At 46.5% G+C, this 23,952-nt stretch overlaps 11 protein-coding genes and 1 non-coding gene across 12 annotated transcripts; 9 read left to right on the plus strand and 3 right to left on the minus strand.

Annotated features, from left to right (window-relative positions):
- Window positions 1-53: 53 nt before the first annotated feature.
- F4812DRAFT_465235 (uncharacterized protein) lies at window positions 54-1,166 on the minus strand (the record flags this gene model as incomplete). The annotated part of the gene is made up of 1 exon (XM_047938421.1): window positions 54-1,166. Exon 1 carries the CDS (start codon window positions 897-899, stop codon window positions 54-56), a length of 846 nt encoding a protein of 281 aa, XP_047789446.1. The 5' UTR covers window positions 900-1,166.
- F4812DRAFT_50408 (kinase-like protein) lies at window positions 1,167-3,781 on the minus strand. The gene is made up of 7 exons (XM_047939147.1): window positions 3,309-3,781; window positions 3,107-3,227; window positions 2,740-3,043; window positions 2,479-2,685; window positions 2,249-2,419; window positions 1,958-2,121; window positions 1,167-1,896 (listed from the first exon to the last, which is right to left on the minus strand). The coding sequence occupies exons 1-7, from the start codon at window positions 3,376-3,378 to the stop codon at window positions 1,434-1,436; spliced, it is 1,500 nt and encodes a 499-aa protein (XP_047789447.1). The 5' UTR covers window positions 3,379-3,781; the 3' UTR covers window positions 1,167-1,433.
- Window positions 3,782-5,319: 1,538 nt separating this feature from the next.
- F4812DRAFT_50489 (RNA polymerase I associated factor, A49-like protein) lies at window positions 5,320-7,511 on the plus strand. Its single transcript, XM_047939148.1, has 3 exons — window positions 5,320-5,583; window positions 5,644-5,969; window positions 6,028-7,511. Exons 1-3 carry the CDS (start codon window positions 5,427-5,429, stop codon window positions 6,898-6,900), a joined length of 1,356 nt encoding a protein of 451 aa, XP_047789448.1. The 5' UTR covers window positions 5,320-5,426; the 3' UTR covers window positions 6,901-7,511.
- F4812DRAFT_50499 (MFS general substrate transporter) lies at window positions 7,333-9,636 on the plus strand. The gene is made up of 2 exons (XM_047939149.1): window positions 7,333-8,084; window positions 8,192-9,636. The coding sequence occupies exons 1-2, from the start codon at window positions 7,700-7,702 to the stop codon at window positions 9,481-9,483; spliced, it is 1,677 nt and encodes a 558-aa protein (XP_047789449.1). The 5' UTR covers window positions 7,333-7,699; the 3' UTR covers window positions 9,484-9,636.
- A 229-nt stretch (window positions 9,637-9,865) lies between these two features.
- On the plus strand, window positions 9,866-10,614 carry F4812DRAFT_50505 (uncharacterized protein). Its single transcript, XM_047939150.1, has one exon. The coding sequence runs from the start codon at window positions 10,002-10,004 to the stop codon at window positions 10,332-10,334; it is 333 nt and encodes a 110-aa protein (XP_047789450.1). The 5' UTR covers window positions 9,866-10,001; the 3' UTR covers window positions 10,335-10,614.
- Window positions 10,615-10,893: 279 nt separating this feature from the next.
- Window positions 10,894-11,688, plus strand: F4812DRAFT_451460 (uncharacterized protein; the record flags this gene model as incomplete). Its single annotated transcript, XM_047936213.1, has 1 exon — window positions 10,894-11,688. One exon carries the CDS (start codon window positions 10,894-10,896, stop codon window positions 11,686-11,688), a length of 795 nt encoding a protein of 264 aa, XP_047789451.1.
- A 532-nt stretch (window positions 11,689-12,220) lies between these two features.
- Window positions 12,221-13,435, plus strand: F4812DRAFT_50507 (uncharacterized protein). Its single transcript, XM_047939151.1, has one exon. The coding sequence runs from the start codon at window positions 12,679-12,681 to the stop codon at window positions 13,165-13,167; it is 489 nt and encodes a 162-aa protein (XP_047789452.1). The 5' UTR covers window positions 12,221-12,678; the 3' UTR covers window positions 13,168-13,435.
- Window positions 13,436-14,013: 578 nt separating this feature from the next.
- Window positions 14,014-15,056, plus strand: F4812DRAFT_431368 (ribosomal protein S13). Its single transcript, XM_047934428.1, has 3 exons — window positions 14,014-14,168; window positions 14,334-14,464; window positions 14,556-15,056. Exons 1-3 carry the CDS (start codon window positions 14,130-14,132, stop codon window positions 14,854-14,856), a joined length of 471 nt encoding a protein of 156 aa, XP_047789453.1. The 5' UTR covers window positions 14,014-14,129; the 3' UTR covers window positions 14,857-15,056.
- On the minus strand, window positions 15,057-16,875 carry F4812DRAFT_431373 (SBDS protein C-terminal domain-containing protein). The gene is made up of 3 exons (XM_047934429.1): window positions 16,503-16,875; window positions 16,252-16,449; window positions 15,057-16,009 (listed from the first exon to the last, which is right to left on the minus strand). Exons 2-3 carry the CDS (start codon window positions 16,270-16,272, stop codon window positions 15,104-15,106), a joined length of 927 nt encoding a protein of 308 aa, XP_047789454.1. The 5' UTR covers window positions 16,273-16,449; window positions 16,503-16,875; the 3' UTR covers window positions 15,057-15,103.
- Window positions 16,876-17,153: 278 nt separating this feature from the next.
- Window positions 17,154-19,374, plus strand: F4812DRAFT_431375 (Alpha/Beta hydrolase protein). The gene is made up of 2 exons (XM_047934430.1): window positions 17,154-17,910; window positions 17,970-19,374. Exons 1-2 carry the CDS (start codon window positions 17,454-17,456, stop codon window positions 19,121-19,123), a joined length of 1,611 nt encoding a protein of 536 aa, XP_047789455.1. The 5' UTR covers window positions 17,154-17,453; the 3' UTR covers window positions 19,124-19,374.
- A 654-nt stretch (window positions 19,375-20,028) lies between these two features.
- On the plus strand, window positions 20,029-23,329 carry F4812DRAFT_431376 (Cas1p-domain-containing protein). The gene is made up of 2 exons (XM_047934431.1): window positions 20,029-20,528; window positions 20,600-23,329. Exons 1-2 carry the CDS (start codon window positions 20,426-20,428, stop codon window positions 22,768-22,770), a joined length of 2,274 nt encoding a protein of 757 aa, XP_047789456.1. The 5' UTR covers window positions 20,029-20,425; the 3' UTR covers window positions 22,771-23,329.
- A 112-nt stretch (window positions 23,330-23,441) lies between these two features.
- Window positions 23,442-23,621, plus strand: F4812DRAFT_t96. Its single transcript has 2 exons — window positions 23,442-23,477; window positions 23,587-23,621. It is a non-coding gene; the product is annotated as a tRNA-Glu (tRNA).
- Window positions 23,622-23,952: the final 331 nt, after the last annotated feature.

Below are 23,952 nucleotides of genomic sequence, written 5' to 3' on the forward strand. Positions count from 1 at the left end.
TATGTCTGTGTATATATAGGTGCCTATATCTCTTTTGCTATTGATCTTTAAGATCACCATTGCTGCCCCGTATCAGCAAGGTACTCAGTTACATGAAGGTTTCGGGCCGGATACCTGCGGACTTCCTGTAAGTACTTAATTGCATGAGCTGGGGCAGCGGACATAGGAGACCACGGGGTGGCGAGCTTTGAGGTAAAGGGGGTCCTCACATATATTGCCTCTCTTCTCTCATACTCTTTGCTCTCCTCTTCCATCCGACGAAAAGCACTTTTGTTTCCCGGGGCCGGCAACACATCCTTCCAGGTCCTCGACTCGAAATTCTTGGGCCGTTTCGCCGCCGGCAAGTCTCTGCCGTTAAAAGGCGGAAGGGCCATCGGAACAGATCCCGAGATGTACGAATACTCGGCGAGCGCGCGTCGGTTCTGGCCGATGAAGTGCTCTTGTAGAATCTCTTCCAGTTCTACTGGGGAGAGGACTTCTCCGAGAGTGTAATAGTTCGGGCTATTCCAGGGATATCCAAAGAACCTAAAACACTTATAAGGCGGGCGCTGCCGAATGCAGTAGTCAGAGTTAGATCTTGTGCAAGCAGCGCACTTAACTTCTTCCTCAAATCCTAAGAATTTGAGTGTGCAAATAAGCCCCTTCTCTATACATCTCAAACAAGACTCGACATCTTGCGCCAATAGTCTTCCCGTGACAGGGTCTCTTCGATAATTCAACGGGACTTGGGGCAACTGTAGACCGTTCTGCTGCCCCGAATTTACATTTTCTTCTGATTTCTCTCTGGCAGCAGATACATTTTCTTTTGACTCCTTGGGCTGGCTGGTAGGTACTGTATTGGCCGCTTTTTGCTTCATCTCCGCAATGTCAGCTGTTTGCCGCCGCTGAATCGGCAACATTGTTTCGAATTACCCACTTCAGGTTGCGATATGGATATGAATTTGAGGCTCTATTGCCTGGAATTACCAGGTTATTTTATCTTTGATATTACTCAATAGTAGCAAAGGGTCATTGCAATGGGACCTTTCCGTACTACAATATGTTAATTTCGCTGTCTTGTTACGCAACAAAGGTTCTACGAGCAGGGATCAAAAGAAAACTGGATCAAATATAAGTGCATTGTTTATAATTAGCTACATTTTGTTTGATAAATAAAGTTAAAGCTTCTTTGTTCCTAAGCACAATATACTCTACGAACACTCAAACGTCCATGATTCGTTTGATTTGATGATCGGCTTTGGACCTTCGAACTAATTACATGGCTTAAGCCTATTCCTTTGAGGCCATGATATCGCCAATCATTGGGCGGTGAGTTCGAGTTCATCTAGCCGCTCTTTCGGTCATTTCAAGTCGCTTAGAAGTTGCTGCCCTTGGCTAGGTAAAGTAAGGTGATTCAAGGGGTTCACCCTGGTCTGGAATTGGGTCCATGGGGCTCATTTCCCTAAGTTGGTTGATGGAGCTGAGAAATAAGATGTCTTTTCTTGCTCTTCATATACCATGCTGCTGGCTTCCTCCATGTCTGGAAGTTCCTGTACTGGTGGCGCAATCTTATGGACTGGCTTCCATGCCTCAGTGTTCTTTTTCATAAGAAATTTCAAGGGTCCTTCGTCTGGGTGTTGCTGAAACCAAGCATGGTTCTTTGCTTCGGGTGATCTCTGCCTATTAATGGGTTCAAACATAAGACAAGACCTAATGAAATTTTGACAATTATTCGTCATCCTCTGCTGGGAAGGGTCCTCAAATACGGTTTCGAGCCAAGCGTTGATTGCTGCTTGATTTATTTTCATGACATTACTCGGAACAGCGTTTTCATCTGGTGCTAGAAGGAACACCGTGATCATACCAAGAGACCAAATATCCACAGCCAAGTCATGTGCTTCACCATATTCAACTTCACTGACGAAGGGTCAATAGGTAGACTTTTTTTTTAAAAAAAAAACAGGCCGGGTTGACTTACGGTGCCATGTATTGGTCGGTGCCGACACGACTAGCCATGCGGCCGGATGATGTGGATTTTGCAAATCCTAAGTCTCCGACAATAACGCGACCCATAATACCTGGCCCTGTAGCAAAGAATATATTTTCAGGTTTTAAGTCGCGATGTGCAATCCCCCCTTCATGCTATATATACCATTATTAGCGTAGTTCTCTTGGCGGCGGATGAGAAAAGGAAAGCACAACGTATACGAAAAGCCGGAACATGGGAAATGACCTTAGTTGTGGAAAGAAAGGTCTTAACTTCACTCACAAGATAACACATGGCATTTAATATTTGTCGAACCACAAACTTGCAGTCCTTTTCGTCGAAGATTCCTCGTGTTAGACGCATGGAGAAGAGATCACCACCTGTCGCAAGCTCAACGAAGGTATATAGTGTATGTTCAGAGCGGAACGCATATATGAACGTAGGGAGGTTCGGCTTGCATCTTCGTAAGTCCACTAGGTACAACTGAATATATAAAACAAGGAGGCACTTACATGCCTCAGCTTTCCGAGTATGTCAGTCTCATTTTTAATACGTTGAAGTACGTCACGGGAAGGTGTCAGCATCCGAGAAATCCGGTCGAGATCGTGGATTTTACAGGCAAGCTGCTTCCCTGTCTTTACGTCGAGAGCTAGGTGAACGTTCGCAAAGGTCCCGCGGCCTAGAGTTCGGTCGGTAATGAGGTATTGATGGCGAAAAAGCTGTGAACTGTGAGAGACCTGCCGAAGTATCAAGAGCACTTTGGCCAAACTTACGCCTGATTCCTTGAGCTGAACCGAGTTTAAGGGATATTTTAACTCGGTATTATATAAAAGGGAAACACGAAATCTCCAGTAAGGCTTGACCATAATCACAACGTCTCTGCTGATATAAAACCCTTGAGCGGCACCATCTTTTTTATTGCCAATACATTTCTGATCGATGTATGTGCCCTCAAGGGAATTGCAGTCTCGAACATACACTAGATGGGGCTGCTTCTGGATGTCATTGAGCTCGTAAATAATCGAATAAATGACAAAGTGATTTCTTGAAACATTAGGATGATTTATAGAGATATCGCTTTCGAATCTTTTAGTTTCAACCATGAAAATTCATTGTCGATTATTCAAAGGCTGAGCTTACTTCACATGGTGATCTCGCCCAACGGTTATGGCCCGGCCTGGGAGCAAAGGAACGTCTAGGAACCGTTCTGTTCTGCGGTGGCTAGCTTCTCCGTTTTTGAAGCTGCTAATGTAAAAGCCCTCTAGAAGTGAAGGCACCCGTAAGCTGATGGGCTGGGAGACCACAGTAGGAGATATTACTGATTGAAATTCCCAAAGCCTACCTGGAGATTTGCACCCTTCTGAACTATCATCTTTAGCAACCCAGCAAGATATTTTTCCAATAGGATCCATTATTGTATGGTGCTTGTTCGCCTTGGAAAATCACTTCTAGGTATCAAATTCTTGACCTCGTTGAAGTTTTGCATTACGGCATTTACAAAGTATTTTCGAAAGGTAGACACCGAAGCGAGAATTCAAGTTCGAAAGTACCTTAGGCAGACATCAAGGACCTGTAGCTACCTAACCTAAACCTCAGGTAGGCACTTCCTCATCATAATAACACTCTACCTTCCAGCAAACCCTCAGATATCTGCTATACATACATGCACATGTATCACAAAAACTTTAGTAGCTTTAGACCAAATGTTTTTAAAAGGAAGGTACCGGTGGAATTGAAATTAAATCTGTGCTCTGAATGTGCTCACTATTGGAGCAGTATGACTAATAGGTAAGGTTGAGGAAAGAAGGAAGTGCCTTTTCGTAATATCAATCATGTAACGATTCTAAATGTACCTACAACCTAACATAAAATTTACCTACCTGTTGTTACACAAATGTGGGCCACGTGAGCAACCACAAACAAAAATTCGAGGTGTCCCATTTTATTTGCACCCGAAGAAAAGCCGGTCACAAACCCTAACATAATTTCCAACCATACTTCAATTCATCCCGCTTCCAAAATTTCCTTTCCTTCTTACAAGCTTCATCAACAAAGCAACTCATCGACAGCAACCTGTAAGTACAATATGCCCCTTCAATTACCCAGCTTTACAGATCGCAAGACAATTGCAAAAGGCAATGGATGATTTTTTTCGCCATCGCATTGTTCGAGCGCATAAAATATACAGATCGCTTGGTCGATTTGTATAAGTTCCCCGCGGTCGTCGCAATCCACCTCCCACAACCCCTCACCATTATAATTCCTCAGTACCACCACCACCACTTCTACTACTACTTATACAAAAGAGCATTGGATACTAATAATAACGAATAGTCGTAGTCGCCACGATGAGAGCCAAGTGGAGAAAGAAGAGAGTTCGCCGTCTCAAGCGTAAGAGGAGAAAGATGAGGGCTCGCAGGTAGGTTCTCTTTGTCCTTTTAGCTTCTTGATATAGCTAAGCTATACCGACCTGGTACTAATTGATTTCCCCGTTACAGCAAGTAAACATATCGACCCTGCTCGATCTCAGCGCCTCTCCACCAGACCGGATCGCGTCATGACAACCACAATTCACAATCAACACATTCGCAACTCAGCACATGACGCTCGACTATCTTGATTATTCCTCAATTCAAGGCGATGCCTATACGGCAGGAAGGAAAACACTATATGAATGGCTGCAGTTGTGGACGTATGCAGAATGACGATAATGCATTGGACCGGAGGATAGCTGGTCAAACACCATCGAGTGGACCAACAGCTGTGTTTACGAATCGCGGAACAGGAAGCAGAATTGCTAAGAGATGTTCATGATCATTGCACAAGAAATAGGATCTATCCGCTAGTCAATAGATTTTGCGAGTGCCGATCCCTATAACCACCAACAGGTTTCCTAATGTTGCCTTTCTCGTGAACAGTTTTGCATGATTTACGTAGATTTCGATGACGTCGTGCTCCGTCGATACGATACCCCCTCTTCATAGGTACCTATCCAGGTGGACATGGTCTTAGGTAGTTGTGTTCTTTCCGACTGGAATATTTGTGTTGATAACAGTCTCTCGAATATGATTTTTCAATGCAATAATGTGTAAAATCATGCAGGCAAAATATCACATTTTGAGTCAGTCTCAACAAACTCTGAAGCTTACCTCCCCAGTATCTAATCTAGGTACCTATTATGATGCTATTCATGAGCTTGTGCGACACCGTTTGCGGTAATGCGTTTAGGTACCTCAGGTACCTAGCTTGGCATGTACCGTGGGGTGTATTCACCGCCTGCCTAATCTCTTATCTACCTGACGGCAGAACTCGGGTTTTCTCTTTTTTTTTGTGGTTTATTTTTTTTCTTAGCAAACTCAATTCCCTGCCGTTAGCTTTTCGAATTCATTCCAACAAAAGTGCATTGCGTATAGATTTTAATTTCAACCAAGGTAAAAAACAAATTCGGTGCGCCTTAACCATGGCAGAACGTAAGGAAAAGAAGAGGAAACATAGCGAGGATACTGGCCCGCGACCGAAGAAGAAAGTAGCGATTCAAACTCCCTCTCAAACCAAACCATCAAATATCATCAAAGTCTCTTCCATTCAGACAGCGAAAAGCTATCCTCCAGTAATAGGTATAATGATCCGTGAAGTTTATGTCTATTCCTTTTAGTTTATTAATTACTCTTAAATAGCAACTTCTCCTGGCCTCTGTGTTCCCGATTCGATCAAATTTCAGACGTATACAGCACCACAACCTACGGGTTCCAAACGAAGCAAAAAGACAGATGCGCACACACCCAGCCTCCTTCTACATTCATCCTCGCATAGCAAATTGGACTATACGGCAAAAGAAGATGGACCTGGTGGTAGAGAGTCGCATCTTAAGCACTATATAGGGGTTTTCGATCCCAAGACGGGCCAGCTGGCAGTCGTAGAGGCCAAGAAGATGGCAGTCAGGGGTGTAGTTCGATCACAGAAACCTCCAGAGGAAGAAGTGGAAGAGACACAAGCCTCCAAGGTACCTAACATAAGCTTTATCTTAATATATTAGTTAAGATATCTAACTTTTATTACAGACGATGATGGAACTTCGGAACAATCTTGGCGAGGCGTTCGGAACGAAGAAAGCGAAGAAGGCTCTTGCCGCAATTACTGAGAACGCCATTACCCCAGAACAAGCCATTTCTGACGCGAGCGGAAATGCGCAAAAGCTCAGCACATCTTCTCTGGCGCTTATGGACTCTATTAACGATGTCACCATGGGAATGGCATCTAAGGAGGATCTCCAAGCAGTCGCCGACGCAGCGAAGCCAGTTCCGCCTGGAAATTTCGATGCCCAAGAGATACAGGATGTGTACACGATCGAAGAATTGATCGGAGGCGAAATATTGAATGCCATTCCGATCAGAGATTGGCAAGAACAGCTTAAAAAGGGAGAAAACTCGACAATACCGACCAAGTTCATTGCCAACCGATTCCAGCCCATTGGAGAAGGACCAAATCCAGTTCACAGACTCCGAGCTCTTCGATATCTGGATTTCCTTATCAAATTTGTCAGGAGTGCTAGACCAGGAAAGGAGAGAGGCACAAAACGAATCCCGCCTAAAGATAAGCTTCGGGAGATATTAAAGCCTGCGCCAGAACCCGTCATTGAGAATATCAGGCGGAAGTTCTCATCTAATGCTGAAATGAGGAAGTCCCATACGGATTTGGTGTACACTTACTGTTGTGCTCTTGCGGCAATATTGTCGAACTACAGCTTCGATACAAGCTCTATCAGATATGACTTGGGTCTGGACGAGAAGCAATTCGGACAGTACTTCCGCGAAATCGGTGGTAAAGTCAAAACCGCAAAGGGTGCAGAGAAAGGCACGCATGTGCAAGTGGCACAATTGGCTCTTCCACTGGAATTCCCTAAGGTCAGATATCAGCGTCCGAAAGGCCGTTAATCAATTACTATGTTGCGGAGAAACGTAGCACAGCAGTTTTCACGCATTGCCAGCGAATTTTAGAGCCTTGAGAAGCAGATGATGGATAGGTGATGGTCTTAACTACCTAACCTAGTAATTTCAGCAAAACTTTATTCGTCCTGTTCGTGATTTTTCCAAGCATATCCTCATCGATCTATTGTAAATTATTACGCCCCTAACTGATACGCCTCCGACCAAGAAAACCTAATTAAATTACCTATTAGGTAAATATACCGCCAGTTACGGATCCGTACACCAATTATGGGTTAGTTGAGCTGGGCCGGTCTACCGGGAAGGGCCCGGTCCCTTGCCATCACCTAACCGGAGCCGGGCCTATAACTGCGAAAAGAGAGGCATTTTCAGTAGCCAAGTCTACCTAGCTGCAAGGGTTATAACGAGAATTTGAAGTGTCTTATTTTTTCAGGAGCAATTGATAGTGACACAATCAACCCTTGTTATGGTGCAATAGATAAGGTTGCAGCAGCCAGTCTTCGTCCGTCTACATGACGTGATCGCAAATGTGAATTTCAAGTACTACGTCGGAGTGATGCTTCGGCCGTCGAACCGGTCGGCCATATAAATTGCTTTAACCTTGCCGAAGGAAGAAAATGGCAATACCGATCTATCTGAGCACAGCTACGAGTAAAAGACCGCCGGCGACATCAGGCAGGTCAATTCAAGCGTAGTCTGACCATTAATCCTTTCTGTCTTACTGCCTTTTCTCCCCATTCTGCGTATGCTCAATACGTAACTGTGAACTGGCGAATCATATAGAGCTATGGCAGACGGCTTACGGGAAAGAGTCGAAGGCTCGGACTCCGATCCGGGTCCGGAAACAAAAGAAATTACGATCCAGGACACAGCTGACTCCGGCCGCACGACAAAAAATATATCAGAAGGGGATGAATACGGCTCTACCGACGACCATGTATTTTCTGACCCGTCCGTAGCCGAATATTGGAGTGCCAAGTACGAGAAGGCTCGCTACGAGAACCGGCACCGCTTCGATCCGACGTACAAGTGGACGGCGGAGGAGGAACGCCGGCTGGTGAGGAAGATCGATGCTAGGATCATGGTCTGGGCTTGGCTAATGTTCTGTGCGCTCGATATGCACAGGAGGAACATAAACAGAGCTATTTCGGACAACATGCTGGCTGAGATTGGTGAGTTGTCTTGTGTTGCCCACGCCCTCTGACGTACAAGATAATAGATATCTTGCATGGTAGATATAACTGTTCGGAAGATTGGCAAAAACTAACTGGCTTTCTAGGTATGAACACGAACGACTACAATTATGGACAGACTATCTTCCTTGCTTGTTTCCTTGCTGCAGAACTTCCTAGCGGGCTGATTAGCAAGAAACTCGGTGCTGATGTCTGGATCCCTACGATTATGGTGGGCTGGTCTATCGTTGCGCTGTCGCAGGCATTCCTCAAGAACAAAGCTGCCTTCTACGCAATCAAAGCCCTCTTAGGATTGTTGATGGGTGGGTTTATTCCCGATATAGTCCTTTGGCTCACATATTTCTATAAAAGCAGGGAGCTTCCTCTCCGCTTAGCTTGGTTTTGGACTGCTCTTAGCACGGTAAATATTGTCGGTTCACTGCTAGCCGCCGGAATTCTTCAGATGCGTGGTATTAACGGATGGAGCGGCTGGAGGTGGCTATTTCTCATCGAGGGGTTGATAACGCTGGTCATAGGAATATTTTCGTGGGGTCTAATGCCGCCAGGACCTACCCAGACGCGGCATTGGGTTCGAGGTAAGGACGGGTGGTTCACTGACCACGAAGAGCACATACTAGTCAACCGGCTCCTCCGTGACGATCCGAGCAAGGGGGATATGAACAACAGGCAAGCTGTCGGGCCTAGTCTACTCTTTAAAGCCGTCAAGGACTGGGAGATGTGGCCGCTGTACATCATCGGCCTTACGACGTACATCCCCCCTGCCCCGCCAACAAACTACTTGTCGTACATTCTACGTCAGCTCGGGTTCTCGGTATTCCAAGCCAACCTCCTCGCAATCCCGTCGCAGTTCCTCTTCGCGGTTAACCTACTTATCGTCACGTGGATCTCGCGACGCGTTAACGAGCGGTCGATCATCTCGTCCAGCTCTAACATCTGGATATTCCCATGGATACTAGCGCTAGTCCTCCTACCGGCGAGCGCCTCTCCGTGGGTACGATATGCCCTGTTGACGGGGCTCCTCAGCTATCCGTACTGCCACGCGATCCTCGTGAGCTGGAACGCGAAGAACAGCAACACGGTGCGGACGCGCGCGGTCTCGGCGGCGCTGTACAACATGTTCGTGCAGAGCGGCAACATCATCGCGAGCAACATCTACCGCGACGACGACCAGCCCTTGTACCGGCGCGGCAACCGGATCCTACTGGGCATCACGGTCTTCAACATCGTGCTGTTCTACGTCGTGAAGGTGTTTTACGTCTGGCGGAACAAGGTGCGGGATAGGAAGTGGAATTCGATGACGCAGGAGGAGCAGGAAAATTACATCCTGACAACCAAGGACGAGGGCATGCAGAGGCTAGACTTTCGGTTCGTTCACTAGGTAGAACCGTCTGGACAACTTGGGTATGCACCTATATATGTAAAATGAGGTACATATGGGAGGTACCTAATACATGTAAGGTCGATAGTGATTATGGTGATAATACACGATGCTACCTGAGGAATAAATTGTATATTATGATCATGCCTTGTGAAAAGTCCCTGTGTCCTCGCATGGACACGGCCAAGTGCCAATAAAAGAAATATAAAAATTAACCTCATGTGAGGACAATTGGTACCTGGTGATCTTATACATTGATCTGCGTACCTTGCCTAAAATTACTGACGAGTGTTGCTACTATGCAGATCTGGGACTTCACACGCGGTGCCTATTTAGGGAGCTATTCCGTAGGATTCGTATAATATCAACAGAATTCTTTCGAGGTCACGATAATAGCTATTAAGAATTGATTAAATACCTAGTGAAGATTACCGTTTCCTGTGTGATATTGGTACAAGAACCCAGCTACTTTGATATCTGTCGTCTCTTTAGATACTCTGCTACATTCTCAAAAGAGGATGCCATATTCCGGGGTGACAGTTAAGTTCCGATATTCCCTAGATGTCCGGATGCGTGTCGCACCGGTGATTGATCTTGTCTTCGTCGATCCAGCCGCCATCGTCTTGCCAGACCAGAAGAACTTGTTCGTTGAAAGCACGGATACATTCCTCCAGGATTGCGGCTTCTGCAAGTCCAGCGGCAATGTATCTGCCAACCTGGGCTTCCGGGTTTTCACTTCGTTTGAAAAAGTTGCTGTTGTAAATGGAGACGTTTCTATCGTAAAACAGAAGCAAAAGGTGAACGCCGTAACGCTAATTTATATTAGAGCGAACAATATCTTAGGGGTGTAATTCCGTTTCCATTAGATACCCATTTGCGCAGATGCTGAAATATACTACTCTTTGAGTCGAGAGGCTCAATTATACGTTTATGGAACAGAGCTATAAAGGTGGGCTATTGAGCGATTAATGCCAACCCTCACACTGGAACTACTCGAGGCTCCTTACCCCTACAAGAGCAATAAACAATAATGGAAGAATTTATAACCTTTGGTCTATTATCAATATTGTCTAGTAAACTATTGTTTCCGACTATAAGGTCTTGAATGGGTATCTAATATTGAAGACAATTAGATAGGACCGGGATAGTTGGAGAAATTTGGGGGGGGGGGGGGATTACTAGAGGGGTAAAGGAACTCTTTACCCTTTGCATTCAACCTCGGATCAAATGGGAGGGTCCTCAGTGAATGTACCGACATCATATAGGTACATAAGTAGATCCGGAAGAAGTACCGTAGTCCTTCGTTTATTTTATTTTACAATATAACTACCTTAGATACCCACCAAGGTACCTCCTAGTTACCACTAACTGTTACCGGGAAGTTATGGTAATAATCGGGGCTGTCCGAAAATGGTTCTCTGTAATTTGCAACTCATCTCGCTCAGAGACGGCATTTCGGTCGGCTCGTTTCTCGCCAAGCTCCGTCGGAATAGCGTCAAGCCCGTTGTACAAGCCCGGTTCATTCGGTGGATGATCTTGCCGACACAGTTGTCAGCCGGCTACCTACTAGGCAGGAATATTCGTTGGGATCTTCTTCTAATCCTGGAGGAGAACGATGCTATCCCGCACGAAGCACAGCTGGATATAGATGCAACTTGGAGCGCAGCAAGTGGAGTCTCATCTAAGGCTATATCAAATTATGCAGTCATGAATGCAGAGCTGCTTCGCCCGGCGCCTGGCTCGGTCAAGCCTCCAGAGAAACACACTGTTGAGCCATCAAGGACTTCTCAGAATCTTGAAATGAGCCCTGAGTTGGACCAATGGATTACTGCGCTACCAGCGCCATTAAAGGAACACCCGGTCTCAATGTTAAACTTACTTGCCTTTAACCCCGGTAAGAAAGACCAATACAAGCAATACGGTGCCGAATTCTCGGCCAAAGTCGGCTCTAAGCACGGTGGACAGGTTAAGATTGTCGGGAGGGTAGTAGGTGGCCAAGCTCAGAGAGATGGGTGGGAGGAAATTGCCTTCGTACACTATCCATCAGTCCGACACTTTGCATCAATGGCAGCCAGTAAGGATTATCAAGATGTCAATCATAACTATCGACTCGGCGCGCTCAGGGATACATTCATCTGCTGTGTCATGGAGGTTGACGACGACAGTAATATTAGCAGTTCTCATTCTACTAAAGGAAAGCTTTAAGAGCCACCAACGCAATTGTTATCATATGAACCATAGAACTTCTATATTTCGGAGTAATTCATAAAAGCACCAAGCGGCCCTAAAGTCTTAACCTCAAATTCTATCCCGCGGATCGTGTTTTGGCGCAGAAGTATCCATATGGATATAACGCTAAACCCCAATTCTTTTTTACTAGATAATCAACGGAATGTCTTAGACCAAACAAACCGGGGCTATCGGTTGGGGCTGATATCTCGCCACCGACGAACGGAAGTCCCTACTGGGTAGTTGTAAGCACCAAATACAATGAGATGCATGCTGATCCTTGATGGGCTCTGTGATATAACAAAGGAGCGTACGTATTAATACTTTCCCGTTGACTAATAAGGAAACCGATGCGACGGTAGTTAGGCTCACGAGGCATTCTAGACCGGCTCATCACGCTATATCTATAGCCCTCAAGACGCGGACAACGGGCCTATGAAGGCCCTAGGACTGCTTCTAGGACTGCTTAGCAGATTTCCTGGTGTGTATGGTAGTCTCGGCGCCTTTCTCAACCTGTAGGATGACGTCTCGATTGGCATGGGGTCACGCACGATTGGGAGATCTTAGACCCCGGCGACCCCGCGATAGCTAGCAACTAGAGATGTGCATACGGTACATAAGGTATATATTGTACATACATACATACCTCCTAACATACATAGCCCCATTGTAATGTGATGGATGTTGGGTGTAACCACTGTTACGCCATCTATGGAAAGCTACCTAGAGTCCGTCATTAATAAAGTCAATAATTATTAAACCGCCCAGTTCGCTACTTGTTAGATCTCTCTCGCTTTCCGTCAATGGACGAAGAAATTTCATACTCTTTTCCCGTTTAGGTGGTAGACGTCCCATCGCCGGTGTGTGCTGTCGAAGCCAAAGTATCTAAGTCATAATACGTGCGCGATACAGACAACAATCATATCTCACAACTCCTCAACTGTCAAACGCGGTATTTGTAACATAATGGCGCTGGGTAGATGGACATTTCCTACCAGTAGGAAGTTATCTACTACCAGTTCTGGTGGTCATCTTACAAGCGGTACTACAACGCCAACCGACAACGAAACTCGAGATTCTTCAAAATCGCAGTCTCGCCTATTTCGAACTCTAACCGGAGGCTTCAGACCCTCTAAGCCCAAGAAGACAGAAGAGCGCGACGAGTTGGCTCATCTGAACAAGCCGTTCACGCCACAAAATCTAGAACACCAGAAGATACTGAACGCCTTCGAATGGAACTTTGGGAAGAGGAGGTCGAGTCATGGTAGTCGAAGTAGTACAAGCGGGATCAGCCCGAGTACTTCGAGGAACACCAGTGTTGATCACAGCAACATACCTCCGACGGGTTCTGATCCAATAGAGACACGTCCTCGGTTTAACAGTGTCTTGGTTCAGGAACCACCTCGAGAAGACCCACAACAGGAGAAACAGACGTATCGAACAGAAAGGAATTAGGGTTTTAATGGAAGACGGTAGGAGGACACAGTTTTGACGGGTCACGATACGACGAATGTAATGATACCTGGAGGGATTTGTGCACTAGTTGACCTCTGGTCATATAATACTCGCATTGGGAAGGAAAGGTTTAAAGCATCGGTTAGCAGGATTGCAAAAAGACGGCAGATATATGGCGAATATATCAGGTAATTATATTCGGTATGATACACATACACACATTAATATGTACATTCAATAGATAGAGTTATTAAGGCCTCAGAATTTTCAGTGTTTTGATAAACTCATTGGAGATATCCTCATAGACTGTGTAAATTCGTTCATCACAGGCCATTGTACGGGTGAAAGGGAAGATAGACAGACATCAGATTCAACACCACTTGGTGAGGAAAAGGGGAAAAAGGACAGGTTTCTAGGTATGATATTATAATCGTTGCACTAGTCTTAATATCATGCAGATATCATGTAGATATTATCATGTAGATATTATCATGTAGACATTATCATGTAGACATCATAAACTTCCAGTCTCCTACTACTCTGGGTGAAGAATAGGTAAATACTTTGCACAACGGCAGTATCGCAAGATTTGCAGACAGATATGTAGAGATCCTAGAATATAGCATCCAGAGTTATATGCGAAGGTTACAATTTTAATAAAAAAAGGAGAAAGAAAAAAGCCTTGCTTGTGATGAAATTTTAAAGGGCTTCTTCATAAGGCGGGACCTAGGGCGTGGTCTGTGCAGAGTTTAGGTAACTCGGCTCTGGAAAAATCCGACAAAAGCGGGTACATCCGATGCACAAGTCGAATTCTCCTAGCCCCCGCTCATTCTTTTTTTGCCTGTACCCTAATTAAGCGAGCCTACCAGAAAAACCAAACCTTCGATTCCTTCTTCTATCAAACTCAAGATACACATCCGAACGACATCAAGGCAACCACCCAACATCACCAGTTGCCCATCATGTCGCTCGTCTCAGGCGAGAAGACGAACTTCCAGTTCGTAAGTAAAATCCCATCCAATTTACGCGCCTCGCATCGCATCACCTGCCCGCCTCTTTTATCCTCGACCTAGAACCACGCGAATGTCAAAGTCGTCAAATTCAATGCCTCCACTGTTTTGCGATAACGAAGATGAACTATCTTAGCTAACCAGACCCCTAACTAGATCTTGCGTCTCCTCAACACGAACGTCGATGGAAAGGAAAAGGTTATGTACGCCATGACCCGAATCAAGGGTGTTGGTCGACGATACTCCAACTTGGTCTGCAAGAAGGCCGATGTCGACCTAAACAAGCGGTATGAATAAACACCTAAAGACTAGACTATATACGAGACGAAGAAGAAAGAAAAAACGAATGGCAAGACTAACGGGATATAAAAAATACAGTGCCGGTGAGCTCACCTCCGAAGAGCTTGAGCGAATTGTCACCATCCTCCAAAACCCTACCCAGTACAAGATCCCCGCCTGGTTCCTCAACAGACAGCGCGATATCACCGATGGCAAGAGCTCGCAGATCCTGGCGAACGGTGTCGACTCCAAGCTCCGTGAAGATCTCGAGCGCCTAAAGAAGATCCGCGCTCACCGTGGTCTCCGACACTACTGGGGCCTCCGTGTCCGCGGTCAGCACACCAAGACCACCGGTCGCCGCGGCCGGACTGTCGGTGTCTCCAAGAAGAAGGGTGGTTAAGGGTCTTAGCAGTGGTGGAGGCATGGTTTCATTGGTTCAGGTCATTCATTGCGGATGGACAGGCGTGAAGGCTGGACTGAAATTACTGCATCAAAAAACGTTTCTATGAATTACTTTGCGAATTGGGGACTTTGCTCATCGGTTTCGACAAGTCATAGTGTGTACTCTAGAGAATAAAGAGACATCATTGTGGCCAACACTTGATAATTCTTCAATGTGACATGACATTAGCACTAGACGTATAATCCTAATCCTCGTGAGTAACTGCCATGTCCAGGACCTCCACACGTCCTTGACCCTTGGTCTCATTCCCCACGAAATCGGATAGACCCTTGAAAGCCCCCGGCTCCACAAAGCCGACGACTTCCCACTCCGATCCCATGACATCTTGATTTTCGACCTGTTCAACGTAGCTCAAGATCTTGTCTTTCACGGTCCCGGGAGCCTTCTGTTCTCCCTCCGCATCAGCGCCCTTGGGCGCCTTGACTGCCTGCTTCAGAACGTTCGTCGAGCACGTAATCCTGAGCCGCATCCGCGCTCTGGAGACGGGGATCGGCTGGTGCGCGATTAAAGCCTTCATGGCTTCGAGGGCTTGACTCTTTGCGCTCTTCGTCGTGACCACGCCTGTCCAGTTGTGCTCTTTCGTTCTTGGCTTCGCTTCCGCGTCGTCGCCCGTAGCTGGCGTTCCCGCGCCGCTGCCCGCTTCCGAGCTTTTCTTGTCGCCTTGCTGCTGATGCGCCTGAGAGCTTAACATATCGAGCGCCTTCTCGATCATGCCGGTGGTGTAGACTCTCTTCGTGCGCGGATCGACCAGCTTGCTCGCCACTATACTTATGACCTCATTGTGCACTCTGTCCAGCTGCGCCGAGCGCTCTTTTTCTCCCACCTGCAGCTCGCCCTTATTCAAGATCTCGAGGATGATGTCGTTTACGGATTTGTCCTTCCCGAACGCCTTGGCGAGATCTGCGGTCGGCGCGGTCTGCCCCTTGGACACGTTAAGGAAGACGTTGGGGATTTGTAGGACCTCGTCGAGGTCGGTTTCGATACCGGATCGCCATTCTAGGACCTTGTTCTTGTAGCAAGCGATCTCGAAGCGCTTCTTTCCCTTTTTTAGGCGGACAAGTGACACGTTTGTGAGCTTTATTTGATTCGACTATTCCGTCCAAGTATATTATTAGTATTATACTCCTTATCCAATGTATAAAAATAATACACAATCATCTCGAGCTCTACCCAGGACGTGGGGACGTGGTGGAGGGGGGAGAGGGGCCTAAATACATACTATTTTATGTTAGTATTTTCCCAAGTTGATGTAACAATTCAAAAGGAATTAGGGTTGGATATTGAAGACTAATAATTACAGCCTAGGTGCATTATTATTATATTTCACATACCAGGTTGGTTTATGCGCGACATATTATCTCTTCGTTTATCAGAAGAATGTCGATGTTATTATTTTTATTTTTTTCTGGGTTGCGCAAAGTCTGACGTCGCAAGTGGTAATTGTTCAACTACCGGGGACTTGAGAAATTCGTATAAACGCTGTCTTCCCAAAACCGAGGTTTTTTTTTCGTGGAGAAGGAATAGGTAGGCCTAGGTACGGTTTAGGCTCCGCCAGGATGCCAGGCTCGTGCGTTCGTTCTTACCGACTGAAGAAGATATTCGTTTTGGGCCAACGCATAGCGGGTCCTTTATGTACCTAAGGCAAGGGAGAAGACGCGGGAGAGACGCAGGAACAGCTCAGTTGACCAGGTACTTGCATGTAAGTGCATCATCATAAGTCAAATACTACCTACGGATTAAGGGTATATCAATTTATTCATTGCGACGGACAACCATTCCATCCTCAACTTAATGCGATGGAAGTCATGCTGAATCATGATGATAAGGAAAACATGCTTTATGCTTGATGGATGTACCTACTCCATCTAGATTAGTGGGGAAATGGGGGAAATGGGAGAAATATGGAACCAATATCGATAGGGACTCGGTACATACTACATAGGAGAAGAATGACCGATGACGCTTATCGGTAAAGGTCCCTCTCCATCTATCACGCGACAACGCAGCTCTGATAAAACGGTCTGAACGGTAGGTACGTAAACCAGCTCGGATTAAGAGGTACATAGGGCGAGCATGTTACTCACTATTATTTGTGGGGCAGCTTACCGCATCAAACATGTGAAAAAAGGAGTATGTAAGCAATAAGGATAAACTTAATTAAGCCACCAAAACGCCGATGGTTGGCTGGCAGGCTGGTTACCAACCTTCTGTTAGGTAGGTACATACCTAGAGCTTGGTCACTGGCCAGTCGGGTTCTCCTTCTATCCCCCGTTTCATCGCCCATCATTCATCACCCATCCAACCAACCCATATCTTGGACCTCCCCCGGTTCTCAACTCTGACTCTTGTACAATCGTATTTGTATCAGACTTTCCCATCCATTATTAAACTCCCTCTCTTTCATCTTATTCCTTTTTTTTTCTCTTCTTAAATTCATCTCATCATCACTTATTCATCACCATCTTAATCATCTTAATCATTCCCAACCCTCTGGTAGCTCGTAGTTCATCCTCCGCTTTTTACCGCTACCCATCATGAGAGTAGCTAGCTCGGCCCTCTTGCTGGGCGCCAGCACGGCTGCCCTCGCACAAGACCAACAGAAGGTCCTCGGTGGCATCAGCGATGCCGTCAGGAAACCACTAGATCACCTTAGCGAAGCTTTTGGTGAGATGCCAGCTGTTGCTAAGGGTCTATGGGATGAAATGAGTCTCCTAGTTCCTGGCTTCTACGAGAAAGCCGCCAACCTTGTCTCTTATCCTAAAGCTCACCGACGCCGCCCAGATAGCGAGTGGGACCATGTTATCAAGGGCGCCGACGTGCAAGGCATGTGGGTTGAGACAAACGGTGTCAAGCACCGAAAGGTAGATGGTTCTCTCGAGGCTTACAACCTGCGAGCTAAGAAAGTCGACCCGTCCGAACTCGGCGTAGATAAAGTCAAGCAGTACAGTGGATACCTTGACGATGAAGCTAACGACAAGCATCTATTCTATTGTAAGTCCTCTAATACTAGATAGATCTTTGCTCGCATGTCGGCTAATCGTTACGTCTAGGGTTCTTTGAATCTCGAAACGATCCCAAGACCGACCCGGTAGTACTATGGTTGAACGGCGGTCCGGGCTGCTCCTCCATGATGGGACTCTTCATGGAGCTGGGTCCTTCTAGCGTCAACAAGGACGGCTCGCTCAAGTACAACAAGTACTCGTGGAACAACAACGCCTCCGTCATATTCATCGACCAACCAGTCAACACTGGCTACTCCTACAGTAGTAACCCCGTATACAACACTGTTGCCGCAAGCAAGGACATTTATGCTCTGCTTACCCTCTTCTTCCACAACTTCCCCGAGTACAGCGAGCAGCCATTCCACATCGCTGGAGAGTCCTATGCTGGTCACTACATTCCCGTCTTTGCGTCTGAGATTCTGTCGCATAAGAACCGCAACATCAACTTGCAAAGCATTGCCATCGGTAATGGTTTGACTGACCCCTACACTCAATATGCTGAATACCGCCCCATGGCCTGTGGCGAGGGTGGTTATGATGCTGTGCTCGACGAGAGCGAATGCCAGTCGATGGACAACGCTCTTCCCCGATGCCAGTCCCTTATTTCAAGCTGCTACGAATCGGAGAGCGTATGGTCTTGTGTTCCCAGTGCTATCTACTGTAACAATGCTATGATTGGTCCATTCCAACGCACAGGATACAACGTATACGATATCCGTGAGAAGTGCAAGGACCAAGAGAATCTCTGCTACACCGAGACTGCTTGGATCAGCAAGTACTTAAACCAAGACAAGGTTCTCAAGGCAGTAGGTGCCGAAGTGCAAGATTACGAGAGCTGCAACACGGATATCAACAGGAACTTCTTGTTCCAGGGTGATTGGTCCAAGCCTTTCCACCGCCTCGTCCCTGACATCATCAAGCAGATCCCAGTCCTTATCTATGCTGGTGACGCCGACTACATTTGCAACTGGCTCGGCAACAAGGCCTGGTCGGAGGCGCTCGAGTGGCACGGCAAGAAGGGATTCAACGCCGCTGAGCTGAAGGATCTCTCCAGCAGCTCTGACAACTACGGTGTCATCAAGAGCAGCGGCAACTTCACGTTTGCACGCATCTACCAGGCTGGTCACATGGTTCCATTTAACCAGCCTGAGGGCTCTCTAGATCTGTTCAACAGGTGGCTCCGAGGCGAGTGGTATGCTTGAACAATGAGTGCCTCAACTCTTGTGTAATTATCGTTGTTCGTACTATGTAACGCAGTCATTAGAACATTACAGATCGGTAGCCATGAATGTCCTTTGGAATATTGAGTAGAAATCATCAGACTGTAATAGTATCAGAGTTTGATAGAGATGATTGGATTAAGATAGCAATGCACGACTAATTGAAATATGACACTCTATTTCGACGAGAAGGCTTATAGTATCAAACGCGCACCCCGCCTGAGTTTCCGAGAGTGACAAAATAAGCTTTATGTATTTGATTGTTACAACAGATAAATTACGAGAGCCTCGACGCTATACGCCAGGAGGTCCCGTACTCAAAGATCGTTGTAGAGTTTGCTCTTGTCTCATACACTCACGCGAGGTATCCGGCTCAAGATCAGACGTGGAATCAAGCCTGACCGAGCATTGGCAAAAGACGAGTTCATATCATTTATTTATCTTTCGACCGCGATATGCCTTGGGCTTACCTAGGTAGGTACCTACTCTCTAAGAAGCGCCGGCCTACGCACGATCAGGTGTAAATGCTACCCTCTTACCTGTTTAATACCGCGCAGCGCTTCCACAACGCATTAGAAGTTCACGTCGTTGAGACATTTAGCTCAGAAAAGCAGATTCATGAGAGCAATGCCTATCAACACTGGATTGCTATGTTTTGTTCTCGTTGACTTGACTTTGTGAACTCGGTCAAATAATTTAATACGTTGAAGAATATTAATAAAAATGCAGATTTTGTTCAATGGCAAAGAATTTTTTATCCGCAGCTTTCTGGCGCCTTTTGTGGGGTTTACGGGTTTACACAGCCACAACCTGCCTCAGCCATATTACTAGCCACCCCCTGGGATCCTATCGCTCATGAAGAATCATGAAGATAGTCACCCACGAAATGCTTCAAAGTCCAACGTCAAAGTTCAATCAGCCTCAAAAATAATGTAGAGTCCAACATTCCCAAGGGGCCAATCCCCCTTATATATATGAGGTTGCTCTTTCCTTCTATTATATGATGTAAAGCTTAAAAGTAGTCTAACCCAGCCCATCTTCGCTTTCCCACTTACACTTATAAACTTTCCCATGAAAATGGAAGCTTTGGCTTGATGGGCTGAGTTGTCGTTGCCCGAGGATGCAAAGCGAGATAACATGGGGTATATCGGGTACTATTAGTGTCTGTTTAGCCAGAATGTGACTATTCTCTTCATCAACAAATTCAAAGACTTCTTGGTTAGATATCTGTCCTTTCATTGTCGAACCACCACGTCTACTTTTTGGGCGCGATTTTTCGTCAAAATGTCGTCGGACCCCGAGCTTACTACGGCTCATGTTTCCACGTTGAATTTCTGTATTCTACTTATACTTCTTCTTACCACATTGCAAACTCGTCATGAAGTTGGTATGGCCATAGTACTCAAAATTGTGGCAGTTTCTGGCCTCTTGCGAAATTTGTCCTAATAGTTTGGATAGGTCTAAGGGATCCTCACCAGTGCCTAGCTCTCTTGCAAAATGGGACATGGTCGCCCGTAGCTCCAGACGGCTCTCAACGATGGGAACCGAGGGGTTGCCGCATGGTAGAGCATACTACAGACTCTCTCTGCACGTGCCTCAATGGCCGAAAAGTCGTCTTCGTCGGCGATTCTACTATTCGGCAGCTTTTCTGGAATGCGGGCAAAAAAGTCACTCGCGGCCATTCAGAAACTAGGATGAAACGTATACTTCAATCAGACAATAAACATGCCGATATATCGTTCCGAACTGATTGTGCCCAACTAGAGTTCATATGGGATCCATGGCTAAACTCTACCGCATTATACGGTATACTGAAGGCCTTCGACCCTCTGCCTCCATCTCCCAGGGAAGGGACTATCACGGAGATGAAGGTGAATGAATTATCCCCTGTACTTGTTGTCTTGGGTGCTCCTGGATTCTGGGCTGCTCGGTACGGTGGAGATGACTATCTGAACCTATTCAAGCGAGCGATTAACGGCATTGTACCATACCTATCGCCTGACTTGGACAGCAACATATCATCGATAATGACAACTACACGGAATTCCGGAGGCGTAACAAACAAGATTTTCCTAACGCCGGTAGGAATCCCCAACTATGAAAGTTTATCACTCAATCGATCCAAAAGCATTACGCCCGGTCGGGTCGAAGCCATGAATAATCATCTCGCACAAGTCTTCCCAGGAAATTCGACATATATTCCTTGGGTTTTCAACAAATTTCCCGTACGCCCCGGAAAGCACTTCGATACAGATGGCTTGCACGCGTCTGAAGACGTAGCATCGCTCAGGCTCGATATTATTTTCAACGCATTTTGCAATACGGCGGCAAGCGCCCGCTCACGCTCCTTCCGAGGCACATGCTGCGTCGCCGCCCCCGAGAATGACGTATTTGTCGCGGCGTGCATGTTGTTAGGCCTTGCGGCGGGATTCACGTTCGGCGCGCGCCGTGCCTTGGAGGTCTCGGGTGATGCAGCAGGTGTTAGGTTTGGCTTGGCCTTTGGTAACATACTTATCGCCCTCGTATGGTGCTGGTACGCCGACGGGGCCTCGTTTCTAGGGAAAGCCGAACGCCATTACCAGCAAAGCGCTTTCGCCAGGGCCTGCGTTATCTGGCTGATGGTTAGCGCGTTATCGTCAGTACAGAATACTCAGCAACCGGATGGCTCTTCATCGTCTAAACGTGTTCCTCCGGGCTACCGTGGTCCGGGATACATGTCGCGGATCCAGTCCAACGAGATGAAAGGCTTGATGCAGGGATTTATCTTGCTGTATCACTACCACTACGCGTCCCAGGCCCTTTGGGTATACAAGATCATCCGGCTGTTTATCGCTGGGTATCTCTACATATCCGGCTACGCCCATACGCAATATTTTCTCACGACGAACGACTTCTCTGTGCAGCGCCTCATAGAGATCTTGTTCCGTATAAACCTTCTGAGTGTTTCCCTTTCGTACATGATGGGGACAACATACACTTCGTATTATTTTGCTCCTGTTGCGACGTTCTGGTATCTCGTCTCGTACATGATGCTTTTCATCTTCAAAAGTCGCAACCGGGATATGCGTTGGTTACTTTTCAAGGTGCTCCTGACGACAAAGCTCACCGAATGGTTTATACTCACGCCTGGCGTCCTTGAAACCGCCAGTAAAATCATGTACGCACTTTTCTTCATATCCATCGACCCGGAAGAAATGCGTTTTAGGCTGGGCTTAGACCGCTACATCCCCTTCGTCGGGATAGTCGTGGCGGCTTTAGTCCATCGCGCCTCTGTCCGCAGGGCACGAACGGTTCTTCAACTTGGCTGCGGTAAAACGACTCTATCTTTAAGATTCACCCGTTTGCTTACCGCGATCTGTATTGGGGGTGTTCTGACATTCCTGTACGTCACGCAGACCTATCTGCCAGACAAGAAAACATACAACCATATGCACCCACTTATATCCTGGATCCCCATTCTAGGCTACGTGGTACTCAGAAACTCGACCAGAAGGCTTCGAGATAGGTTCCTTTCCATACCGCACTACCTAGGCAGCATCTCGCTAGAAACGTACGTCCTACAATACCACATCTGGCTTTGCGGCGACGCCACGGCAAAACTTACGGTGGGATACGCGGAAGGCCGCTAGGGGCGGTTGGCCGAGACGGCGATGCTCACGGTCGTGTTTATCGGCCTTTCGGCGTACGCAAACACACACACGAAGGAGCTGTCCCGTTGGATGAACCCGGCGGTGGCTGTGGGACTGCTTTTGGCTCTATGGTCCGCAAACATTTTCATCAGTGGAATACTAACCTCGTCCGAAGAGATACAAAGATCTGTTATAAGTAAGGTACCTAGTATAAGAGGTGCGTGATGTTAGGTAGGTCTAGGTACCCAGTACGTGGTGTTAAGTCTCGTGGGTACATACATGTATGCATATGGAAGGACTTTGGTGAAGTGAAGTTCATTATTTTAGGAAAAGGGGGGAGTAAGAAGGTACCTAAAGTATTGTTTGTATATTAAAAGGAGCTTATTAACATCGGTATGTAACTTGTGTTGTTCGCCTACCAAAACCTCATGTTATACGGTTTATTCACTGTTAATGCAGGTAATCAATAAAGGGTTGGTTTGAAAAAAAATCGTTTAGTTATTCACAGCAGGTGTACCTGCACTTGTTTGAAAGGCTGGGGCTCTGCACCTTCCTCCCGTCATGGCAACCAAGGCGCACGCAGTGACTCAGGTATCCGCCCCCCGCGGACCTTTGCAACGGGCAAGTACGTTAAAGGGCGTAATTTCCAACTGTCTATCACCACAGAACAAGGCCCAGTGGTGTAGTGGTAACACGCTCCGGTTTCCTGAGGCATTTCCTTTGGGATGGATTGGCGTTTTAGAGGGGATTCTACCTTGGAATAGACATAGAGGGTTATATATATATAATAGAGCGCTAGAGCTGATGACGGAGTTGCCGGAGTATGGTAGGTTCGAATCCTGCCTGGGCTGTATTTTTTTATCCTTTTTTTTCAAGTGGAATATGTTTTTTTTTTTACGGTGTTGCTGTCGTTTGCCCTGTTGATAAAGTTGCTTGCTGTTTACCTAGGATTATTATCAAACCTCATCTTACACACTTAGATATGCATACGATGAAAAAGATAAGAGAACTACTATAACGAAGTACCGGAATTAATGGACATGCATGTCGTGTAGAATATCATATGTATAATACAAAAAACTGTTAAAAAGGCCCCGACTCTCTCTGCAAAGAAAACATAACCTACCTTCCCCTTTTTTGGCCTTACAAATCTAATTATTTCAAAAGGAAGACATGATTTCC

This window comes from Daldinia caldariorum (assembly GCF_022478825.1).
Source record: "Daldinia caldariorum strain CBS 122874 unplaced genomic scaffold F4812scaffold_10, whole genome shotgun sequence".
Classification (NCBI taxonomy): domain Eukaryota; kingdom Fungi; phylum Ascomycota; class Sordariomycetes; order Xylariales; family Hypoxylaceae; genus Daldinia; species Daldinia caldariorum.